The sequence below is a fragment of the Channa argus genome, chromosome 16 (assembly GCF_033026475.1).
Source record: "Channa argus isolate prfri chromosome 16, Channa argus male v1.0, whole genome shotgun sequence".
NCBI lineage: Eukaryota > Metazoa > Chordata > Actinopteri > Anabantiformes > Channidae > Channa > Channa argus.
This window is the reverse complement of record NC_090212.1, coordinates 2961233-2973097: the sequence shown is the minus strand read 5'-3', so window position 1 is coordinate 2973097 and position 11865 is coordinate 2961233. Positions and strand designations below refer to the sequence as shown.

Sequence of the window (11865 nt, the reverse complement as noted above, 5' to 3'; positions counted from 1 at the left end):
ACATGTACATGATAAAACTCCATTTATTTCTAATTGAGTGACATTTTTTTTTAGTTAGAATTGAATTTTATCATACAAAGATTCTCATCCACACCCTCTTCTCTGGACTATTTCCAAACATTTACATATATAAACCAGAACGGCTTCAATTCCCATCGATGGATTCAATCTCCGTGGTATAAGATCACATGAATACCCAGCACCTTAATGCCACAGTGGCTGAGCTTTTAAGAATGCTGTTACAGCTGTTCTAGCAAAGTGTATAAGTGCTAAAAACGGAACAGCATCAGATGCAGCATGCTTTAAATATCTGCTGTTCTTTCTCTTGCTGCAGTTTCTTTTCACTGGGCCAAAATGAGAAAATATCTGACTATGGCAGGAGCCGATACGGAATAGTTTTCTGCTTTAGCTCGTAGTGACAGGGACAAAAACCCTGCTCTCTTACTGCAGCACAACAATCTTTCTGCTATTTGATGATGTCAATGAGCCTGTGAAATGACGGTCTGGCAGCGTGGGCAAAGGCAGTCTGCTGACTCAGAAGTGTAGCGGCGGCACCGTGGACATCGGGCGGCAGAGGTGGGCACCACGGCTATACTGTAGGCACTGTCCTCACGGATAACACCACCTGATAGGACAGATGAACACATACTGAGCATAGTCATTGCTTATTCACATTTTATTACAATAGTTTACTATGTTAGTTCATTTCCATTTGGGCTTCCGGCTTCATTGATCCAAACACTTGTGATCATAAATATCCAGCATATGTGAGTGAAGTGAAGATCTTGATTAAAACTTCATCAGGACCATGACTGGACTACTTAATAAAACTGCATAATATGGTTATTCGTGCAGTTTAGTTAAAATTGAGGACAAAGCTGTTGAAACAGTAGCAAAAATATCCACACATTAAAAATAAAACTTATTAAAATAATTATTATGCACATTGTATTAAATATGCTAATTATTGTCTAGAATGATGACATTTTAGAGCTTTTATGTGCTTAAAATTAACAAACTTATGGCTTCTGAACATTATAGACTAAAATTGCCACCCCCAACTTTTTTTTTTTTTTATATATAAATAGTGGCTCTAATTCACTATACACATTTGTAAGAAATGGTTGCCCCATTTCCCCAGCAAGTTAGATTTCAAAGAAATCTTCCTGTTATATTAATATAAATAAACAAATTGTTCCTGTTTCAGTCTTTTTTAGTGAGAACTGAGTTTTGCATAACTCTAGCTTAGTGCTAATGTTCCTTACCCTCCAGGTTGATTAGAAAGGTGCCGTGTTTCAGCAGAACGTCCGGGGGCAGGTCGCGGGGCAGCTCACTGGTCAGGTTGACCCGTGCTGCCATCATCAGCTCAGCCAGCTGAGAGGAGGTGGAAGTTGGCTCTTCTTGGAGAAACTGTAGAGGGAGTTAGGGGAGCGTATAAAGGAAGGTGTGAGTTTCTATCTATACTTTAAAATGGACCAAGTGATTTGGTAGAGAGTACAGAGGTTTCCATACAGGGAATTGTATTTCCTGGTAAAAGTTCCATTAGGCATTTTGGACTCATTCAGTTCATATAATATGTGTAACAATAAAGAGCAGCATTGGTGTAATTTCCAGCATCTTTTGTGCACTGACTGAAACAATTTAAAGTGCACTGCTAATAATATTTGACCCACCTCCATAAGTTCAAACAGCAGACCAGGTTCAATAGCAATAGTGAGGTCATACTGGGCAGCATGTTTGCCTGGAATGGAAGAAAGGAAGGAGTCCCTGATGGCACACGCCCCCTCCACAGCTTCCTCTAATCCTGGCCGCCGCCAAACCGAACTGCTTTTGATCCAGCCACTTTTGAATAATGTCTCATCTTCTGCAAAAACAAAGTCAAGTTTAAGCGTGTTTGTCGGGAAGCAAACGTGTACAGTATACACACATTGAGAAACCCATGTGCAGGTAGAAGGACTACATTCTATAGTTTTACAAAACAAGGCAACAGGCACGTACGGTCATGTCCTGGTGCGTGTAAATAGACCTCTTCCGCTAGATGTGGCAGGATGGGAGCTATGGCTCTGGTCACTCCATCCAGGATTTCCTCTAAAGCGGTCTGACATGATCTTCTTCCCAGTGAGTCCTCCACATCACAGTACAACCTGATTGAATGGTGCAGAAAATGAATCATAAATAGACGGAGAGATGAAGACAAGTAGCAGAGTCAAGCCACAGCAGCGCATACGTTGCACAGAGTGGTTCACCTGTCTTTAATGATGCTGAAGTAAAAGCTGGAAAGGTCTCTGGTGATAAAGGCTTGGATGGTGCGGATGACCCTGCCAGCATCAAACTCAGCGTAGGCATCTGTCACCTGCAAATAGACAAATACACATACAAACCTCAGTGGCTCCAACAGCAACTGTAATTTCACTCTCCAGCTGAAACCATTTGGACGTTACATGTAACACCAGCTAAAACGCACCTTGATGCTGAATTTACGAAGCAGGTGCAGCATGTACTGATCTATGTAGTGCATCTGCTTAGGGTCCACAGCCTGAACGCGTGGGTCGAAGCCCCGCAGGTTGCCAAGTAGGAACTTTAGAGTGCCCCTCAACTGGGAGGGGAGTGCAGAGAAACGAAATGATGCCCACATGTTAAAGCAATGAGATGAGTTTTACTGTGTAACATAAGCACTGCTACCTTGCTGATGTTATCTCTGGCTGAGTTCAGTGCATTGGGCCCAATTTGGACCTCAGAGAAGATGTTTGACTCTGCCACCCACCACCGCAGCGCATCTGCCCCGTAAGGTGGCGTGCTGGGCTCCTGGGACGACAACAAAAAACAAAAGTGGTTAAAGTCTTCTCAACATGCTACAATGTGTTATTTTAAGTAATCCTGTCATTTCACAACCGCTCCTTTTGTCCCACCTTTCCTCCATTAATAACTACATCAGGATCTACAACGTTGCCCACAGACTTCGACATCTTCTCGCCCTTCTCACTGACAGCAAATCCATGGACCACCAGAGACCTACATACACAAACACATTAGTGTAAGCCATTACACTGATCATCAATCACCTTTAGTGGCAAATCTCAAGATTTTGTAGGGGCTCTTGAAAGCACCACTAATTTTCAATGCACACGTTAACAGTCATTTCCTTTGATCATAGTGGACGGAGCAGAAAATGGAGGAGACGCTTACTTGTAAGGTGCTTTGTTCCTGACGGCCACACTGGTGAACAGTGATGACTGAAACCAGCCTCCAATCTGGTCCTTACCCTCCACGTATGCATCTGCCCTGGGGTCTGACTCTGAAGGGAAGATGGTAAAGGACAGAAGGTCGTAAAGAGACAAGGGGACCATAATGTAAAAAAAAAAATCTACTAATGGCAGAATCAGTGGTTAATATTTGTGAAGAGTATATTTACAAGTTACAGGAACATCTAGAGAAGACCAAAGAGAGAACAGCTAATGGTAATGAGAAAATTGGAACCATTAATGTGTGCAGGGAAAATTAAAGGTGCCCAGTGCTCAAGACTCAAAAAACATGCCTTAAAACGTATGGTCCACTATAAACCATCCAAATACTGAAACCCTACTTGTTGTCTTAAGAACGATTACAAATGCATCAGCCAGACACACACCTCTCTACTTACTGATGTATGTTTTCATTGTTAAAGCTGTGATCACTAAAAAAAGTTGTCCAGACTGACTGTGAGACAATGTAATTCCACCAAAGATGTCGCGCATAATTGGGCACATGCGGACGTGCCTGGCTGAGGTCCAACGAGATACCAAATCAGAGCAAGTGGGGCAACATTTGGTAAACACAGACATCAGCAGTTATAAAATGAAGAAGTGTGTGTGGCTCATATGTTCTTAATAGTTTTTGGACAACAACGGAGGTCTGTGTGGAAAAACAAGCTAATCCAGGCTGCAGACTGATAAACAGCCAAACAGGAGAGAAAATTCAATGTAGGTTTTTGCATTTGCATGGGGACTGTGGAGAATACGATTCCTTTAAAAAATAAACAAGGCACAAACAGCTTCCAGCCTCCTCAGAGAGAAAAGAAGCAGCAGAAAGAAGTTCGGGGCCATTCCTGGAAACAGAAGCAAACTGCCCCAGAGTTCTCTTCGGTTTAAACTCATGCAGAGGAAAGAGAGATGCTTCCACGTTTGAATGCTTTTGGTTTAAATCTGTTTAAGAGAGCTGGCCATCTGGCATTCAGCTGACATCTTTACTAACATTGGATGAGGTTTCCCAACTCATATTTACAACATATCCAAGAGCATTTGAAAGAAAAAAAAAAGGGGGAAGAATCAGCTGATTAAAACAATTAGCCTGAGATTAAAAACAGGGGGAGGAAATACAGATGTGCTGGCTGATGTGCCAGCCACAGAGAGTGGATGGTCAAACAACCTTTGACCCGAGGTTTGCGTAGTGGAGCGGGAAGCCAGTCGAGATATGACTCGGGCTCAGAATCTCCTATCACTTCTGGGAATGAAAACACAAGCAAATACAACATACACAGATCGGCCACAATGTTGTGTTAGACAGGGCATCAACATGGGACACGTGATGTAATGCTGACCGTTCATCACAGCTTCAGTGATACGGGGCTGTTTAGTTGCACACTGGTTGCCCTTGCAAACCACTGTTCACCAAACATTAAAACCGTTTCAGACATGTTTTACCTTGTAGCACAGCAGCCCATGATGCTCCGCTGTCAAACCAGATGTCCAGCACGTCCTGTCCACGGATGTAGTCAGTCACCGGACCTGCTTTGCTCTGAGAGAGACATACACAGATGAACTGTAAAACTTACCACAATTTCGACTGCCTGTTTAAGGCTACATTTATTGATGTTTTTAGATTTTCTCAAACGGAGTTACAGGCCTGATGTTCAGCCTACAGAGCTCATTGGCCAATGACTGACCTCCGTCAAATGACCTTAGGTGCTTATCTGCTGTTTGTCTAACACTTGAAATGGAAAAGAGGAAATTCCATGGTAAAGTAAATGGTAAATCTCAACCTCAGCACACATACACTCACCTTCTTGAGCACCTCTGGTGGCAGTAAAGTCTCAATTGGAAGCTCCCACCAACAGTCACTGCCCTTGTCTTTGAAGAGATTCACTATATGGGAAACGGTGTGTCTGTAGAGGCCAGAGACAGTAACAAGGATTAGTAGAGAAGATATGTCTATGTGTCTGTGTTTCAGTGAGATGTGGTGTTTGTCAGTAATATCTGTATGTGTCCACGTATGTGTACGAGGCTGTTAGTCTGCGTTGCGTTGTGCTTTGACTGACTTGTCGATGAGTGCCTCTCCGGTCTCTTTGTGGTAGAAGACTGGAATTGGGACGCCCCAGCTTCTCTGTCTGGAGATGCACCAGTAGGTCCGACTGTCCAGCATGGCCAGCAGGCTGCCCCTCGCTGACTCTGGCAAAACACGCACCTTCTGCAGCGCCTCCTAAACACACAGTTGTTGTTTTTCTGTGATTGTAACTAACTGTAAAACTAAATGCTGAGGGTGCAGAAATATGAGTAGCTCTGCTTCGCAATCTCCACTGGCTCCCTATTCACCTCCGTATAGAGTACAAACTCTTCCTTCACACTCATCTCTGTCTGTAAAGTGATGCCCCCACTTACCTCACAGAACTCCTCACTCTGCAGATCACCTCTAAAACCCGGTCTTCGCCCACCCAGGTCAAAATTCCAAAACAATAGGTGTTAGGGTGTTTGAGACTGCTGCTCACCATCTATGGAATGCCCTGACAGTCCAACTTAGGGCTCCACCGATGGTAGAGGGTTTTAAAAAAGGACTGAAAACCTTCCTTTTTAGGAAAACATATTTTAGCTAGACTGTTTTCTTAGATGTTTTAAGACTATGACTTTTTTTTTTTGCATCTTCCTTGTAGCACTTTGTGATTTGCTTCCAATGGAAAGTGCATTATAAATAAAATCGATTATTAATAAATACCTTTAGGACAAAGCTTACCTTTGCTCTGTCTTTGAGTGAGGCTGTGTTGATGAACCACTGTTTACTGGGCCTGATGACAACAGGCTGCTTTGTCCTCCAGTCATAAGGGTAGCTGTGAACACACTGCTCCTCTTTCACCAGAGCCTCACACTCCTTCAGCATGGAAATCACTGACATGGGCAAGAGATTGAAAATGAAACCCACAATTAAAGAAAAAAATAAAAGAGATACAGCAAATAAAAATAAAAAGACCAACACCGGGACTTGCACTATACATGGGATAAAGGAATATGTTACACCTTTATCATTGCCCTCTGTCATCACAGGTAGGTTCTGCAGCTCAGAACCAGCCTGCTCAGTAAACTTGCCGTCCTCGTCCACCACACATTCCTGAAGTAGAAACACAAAACACAAACAGTACTTCAACAAAATTATTCTACCAAAAAATTTAGAGCCCTGTCCAAACCTAAAAGGCTTATAGAATTATCTTTTATGAAACATTTATTTTATTAGGGCTTTAATTTTTCAATATTTTCAATATCATGAAACTTTTCTTTTCCAAATCATTAAAGGCTGCACCATTACAACTTGGCAGAGCTCACAAGTGGCTTTTTCAGATTGACTGTTTTTTTTGATAAAGGGTTCAAAAGCCAATTTTCAAAATATTCAACTAATGATAAAACAGAAATTCAGCAAAATCTGAATGACACAAACAAGGAGCTAGATTTAATTTCAGAATGGCAGCATTTAAAAAAAATAAAAAAACAGAGCATACCACAGACAGATTAAAGTGTAAAGCCACACTGTAATCCTCCATGCCGTGTGCTGGGGCCGTGTGGACCAATCCAGTTCCTTTTGCCATGGTCTTGTGATTGGCTAGCAGTAGTGGCACTTCCTTGTCAGGTAGCAGGGGATGTTTGCAGATCCCACCTTCTAATTGGGAGCCTTATAGGGGAAAAGACAGAAGACATGATTATCGTTGTAATGGAGAGCACACACACTAAAAAGACTGCTGTGTAAGGACATTACCTATGATGGTGCATACACTCTCCAGCTCTGTACCCAGCAGTGCTGCCATGCTGGCCGTGCACTTAGTAGCCACCAGAAGCAGCTGAGAGTTGTCCGCCCTCTTTACCACCGAGTACCTGAAGACCGAAACCAATGAAATCCCACATGATACCTTAAACTTTTTCTGTCACAGACATGAGCTGTGCTGTTCACGTTCTTAAATGTTACGTTTTTTTTATTTTTTTATTGAGAGTCAGGAAGATTTTTACAGTGAAAACTAGATGCTTTTAATATTTGACAAAAAAGGCTGCAGACAGAAGGTAGATTTGAACCAGAACCTTCTAGCTTTGAGGCAGCAGAGGTAACCAACTGCAGTGATGTTGATTTATGTGTATTGTCAGTGGAAATGTAAAAATTCAATGGTTAATGTTCAGCACTTATATAGCGCTTTTCTACCTATTGGCACTCAAAGCACTTTACACTGCTTCTTATTCACCCATTCACACGCACACTCATACACTGATGGGGGAGCTGGACAACGCTCACCACGAGCAACTAAGTTGGGGTTCAGTGTCTTGCTCAAGGACACTTCGACATGTTGTTGTTCTCTTGGTCTTCTAGTTTATTAAAGTTAAAATATTACAGGTTTGAAATGCTTATCAGACAAAATAAGGAATCGAAGATGAACTACTATATTATCAATATTTCATCATCTTTTATTCTGTGAATTATTTAAAAACAAAAAAATCAGCAGATCATTAGCTGAAACCCAACAAAGGACAATAAACTGTGACAAATACAGGTGCTAAGTAACTAAGTACATTTATTTAAGTACTGATACAGCCGCTGGAGTATTTCTATTTTATAATACTTTTAGTCTAAAGTATTGTATTTTGTACTTTACTAAATGTATTTGATCGCTTAAGAGTTGCTACTAGTTAGTTTTTTCAAATACAGATTCTTAATACAAAAGACAACTAATTCATGTAAATCTACTGCTGATGAAGCAGCTGTCAGTAAATCAGCTCTGTCTTTACCAGCTGCTGTTTTTGTTCCACACTATGTCTCCATGGTGTAATAATAATAATGAACGCAGGTTGAGCCAAATGGCACGTGTATAAATGTCATCTATTGGTGAAGGTACTTACTGGGCATTGGGCATGTAGCAGACAGCCTGGCTGGCAGGAATTGTCCAAGGCTGTGTGGTCCACACCAACACAGAGACGCCTTCCAGACCTGCTGACATTCACCCATACAGCCACATACAAATGAGATATTTCCTAATAGATCAGAAATATATATTATCCCAAAAATCTCTGAATTACGTGTGCACACTTGTACGTACCTTTTTCTGAAGCTATCTTCGGTGGCAGTGTGGTCAGAGGAAAAGTGGCATAGATGGCTCTGCTCACATGTTCTGGATTGTACTCCAACTCTGCCTCTGCTAGAGCTGTTCTACAGTGGAACAGAGACAGGTTAAAAGCTTACAAGAGGTGGCGAAATCTGACGTGGTAAACTGATTAGAGTGTGAGAAAATTATTAAGTAAGTACCTCGATGAAGGAGACCAGAAAACTGGCTTATAGTCCTGGTAGATGATCCCCTGAAGAAAAACACAAATTGGACTCTTCAGTGAAATCTAACATTAACTAACATTCTAAAGCCATTGACAGAAGTCAGTTTAAGTTCTATTTCAGTAGCTCCCTGTTGATTTTATAGTGTTACAAAAGGTACAAGTTAAGTGACAATTTTCATTCTGGACTTAAACCAAGGCAAAATAGCATACAATCATAAACCTTGCTGTGCATTTCCTGGAAGACTTTCAGCTGAGCAGCCTCATAGGCCCCATCAAACGTGTAGTAGCACTGGTCCCAGTCAGCCATCACACCCCAGCGCTGGAAGGCAGCTTTCTGACGAGCTATGGCCTTCTCTGCAAACTCCCGAGCTGAACGACATAGAAGCAAAACATTACACACTCTAATAGCACTTACAACCAGGCAAATATCTGGCCCTTCTTACCTTTATGCCTGATCTGTAGTGGACTGAGCCCAGTCGTCCCCATCTCTCTCAGAGCCTTCAGCTCAATGGGCAGGCCGTGGCAATCCCATCCTGGAATGTAGTGGACCTGCCGCCCCTTTAGCATCTCAAAGCGGTTACAGATGTCCTTCAGTATCTGAGTCAAACAACATACAATAAAGTGAATAACTACTTTAGTAGTGTCTCACTCATAGCCACCAGAAAGGTTAGATATTTTATACCTTTATAATAAAATATCATGTTGGCTGCAACAGTTTAATAATAATCAATGACAGATATTTATAACAATACATCACAAGAGTAGGAAATAACAGAATCACCTTATTAAGTGCATGTCCTACATGAGGATCTCCGTTAGCATATGGTGGTCCATCATGGAGACAGAACTCCTTCTTAGCCTTCCTCGCTCTCTGCCAAGAGTACAAGTCTGCAAATCCGCACTTCTACAACAAAAAGAGTACACAGGCAGAGAGGAGTTGGTGTATATTCCACACGACAAACCCACAGAATTACCTGAAGGAAGCTACAAAACCGCCAGCTCGTACCTGCTGTATCTCGATTTCTCGGTCCAGCAGTTTCTGTCCGGTCAGTTTCATTGGGAACTCGGTCTGGGGAAGTAGGACCGTGTCTCTGTACAGTCCCTGAGCTGAGCCTGAATCATGACAGCGGCTGGAGCTGAAGGAGAGAGCACGGTGCAGGAGGCCGTCTCCCCACTGTGACCACCGCCCATATCTCGCTAGCGTCCGGCTTACAGCCGAGATCCGGCACAAAATCATGGAAACACGGAGTACTGTAGCTCTGTGGCCAAGCAAAACCATAAAAACTGAAATACGCACTGGTGTGTCTGTGTTGTTATATCGTTCTTCCTAGAGCGCCGTGTTTCCACCGGAAGAAATAAGAGAAAGGACAACTACGGAAACCTAACAAGGTCATCATCTGAACAGTCGCAGTTTTTTGTGGTAGAAGCGCAGAGCGGCCTCTAGATGGCACTTTTTAAAAAAATCAAACTTCAAGAGAAACGGGGCTGTAAGGGAGATGACAATTATTAGTATAAATACTGCAGGTTAGAGTCCTGCGTTTCCACCGGAAGAAATAAGAGAAAGGACAACTACGGAAAACTAGAAAGGTCATCATCTGAACAGTCGCGTTTTTTTTGTGGTAGAAGCACAGAGCGGCCTCTAGATGGCGCTTTTTTATCAAACCTCAAGAGAAACGAGGCTGTAGGGAGATGACAATTACTAGTATAAATATTGCGTGTTATATAACTTTGATATATCTGATATACTGATATAAATATATATTATTTATTCATTTATTGTACCTTTTTTTAGTTTTTTGTCATTTTATATCATGGATACTGTAGAGACAGGCTTACTCCTGGTCCAACAATTATCCCCTTCAGACGTCTCTTTTTATGACAAAAGAGTGAACATTTATTAAATTCTCCGTTCCACAATTGAGCTGATAACCAAACAATTCCTCAGAATACGGTAAGAAACTGTATACCTCCACGGCTTCACACACCACTTTCACGTTCGTTCGTCCGTTCGCTCCCATAGCTGTAAACCATCAGCGTTTCCTTGACAACTGGTTGGGCAAACTTTAAAGGCAGTTATGTGATGTCATTGATGATGTCCTCGATACGCTTATACATACACTTTACACGTACATTAATTTATCCAACCCCTCAACACACGGCAAACAAACACAGAGAAGCCTCCCGTTGTCTAATTCAGATACAATTATGACTAATAATAGAATGTTAGTTTACTATGTTTAGGCGTTCGGATTACTATTATTGTTACAAATATCGATACCTACACCCACTGATACACGGGCTTTAGTGTCACTGTATGGCATTCATAAAATACAGTACATTTTATGTATCATAAATGTTTAATAGTCTCCAGTGGTTACAGTAAGAAAACAATATTGATCAAAAAACAATATTCATCCAATTGTTTTATTCTTCCAAATATCAATTATTCAACTTACAGTCATAATTTATATGTGCATAAAAATTCAGATACAGGCTCTGCAGAAACTATTCACGTTTTGCTCAGTTTATTAAGTTGTAAATATATTAACAAAAATGGCCATCAACAGGAACTCACACTGAGAAAAAGTGAAACACAAAGTGCAAACGTGTTTATCAATGTTGCACGTTTTTTTAAATCCTTAAATCTAAGATACAAAATTATTCAGCATCTTGACTGAGTACCGAGACACAACCATTACCGAGCTTCACTGTAGGGACGGTGTCAGTCAGGTGAGGAGCTGAGGTTGGTGTTCACCGATTACCTGGGTCACATCAGTATAAATAGTATTACTATTTCAAGAATTTATTTTTACATTTTCAATTAGATGCACTTATAGATTAGACCCATATGTAAAATATTAGAAACCCACGAGACTGCTTCGACTTGATTATTGTGAAAGCTGTCACCTAAGGTATGTATCGAACTTACTTCTGTCATATTTGTTTAGTATAATTAGTATATTATTATAATTATAGTATAATATAATTGCCACAGAGCACATTTTTGCAATATAAATTGGTTTGTAAAGCGTAGGTGTTCAACGCCCCCAGTGGCTGCAATGTGCAACTCAGTCGTTTAGTTCAGTTAGTTTAGTACAGTAGCAATGTTCACACATTGCCCTGGACTTCGTCACAGGACTTCCACCATCTCATGGAAATACCACTATCCTCACCTTCATCGACCGCTTCTCCAAAGATGTCCACTTTGTCCCCCTGCCAAAATTACCTACAGCCACTGAAACAGCTGAGCTTCTCACCCAGCATGTTCTCCGTCTCCATGGAATCCCTCACGATATTGTTTCGGACCGTGGCCCACAGT

General features: G+C 41.6%; 1 protein-coding gene across 4 annotated transcripts; it reads right to left on the bottom strand.

Moving 5' to 3' along the window:
- Positions 1–5: 5 nt before the first annotated feature.
- LOC137101931 (isoleucine--tRNA ligase, mitochondrial-like) lies at positions 6–10081 on the bottom strand. Of its 4 annotated transcripts, none has more exons than XM_067480914.1 (24): positions 9553–10081; positions 9328–9450; positions 8990–9143; positions 8767–8915; positions 8524–8573; positions 8318–8427; positions 8121–8211; positions 6994–7109; positions 6740–6909; positions 6264–6354; positions 5983–6134; positions 5294–5454; positions 5038–5140; positions 4680–4773; positions 4405–4479; positions 3187–3295; positions 2910–3012; positions 2683–2805; positions 2465–2596; positions 2247–2353; positions 1999–2144; positions 1674–1864; positions 1266–1410; positions 6–625 (listed from the first exon to the last, which is right to left on the bottom strand). In XM_067480914.1, the coding sequence occupies exons 1-24, from the start codon at positions 9823–9825 to the stop codon at positions 480–482; spliced, it is 3114 nt and encodes a 1037-aa protein (XP_067337015.1). In that variant the 5' UTR covers positions 9826–10081; the 3' UTR covers positions 6–479. The 4 variants fall into 4 exon arrangements, with proteins under 4 accessions (XP_067337015.1, XP_067337017.1, XP_067337018.1 ...); XM_067480916.1 differs by having other exon boundaries at positions 8121–8208; positions 9553–10080; XM_067480917.1 differs by lacking the exon at positions 4405–4479 and having other exon boundaries at positions 9553–10080.
- Positions 10082–11865: the final 1784 nt, after the last annotated feature.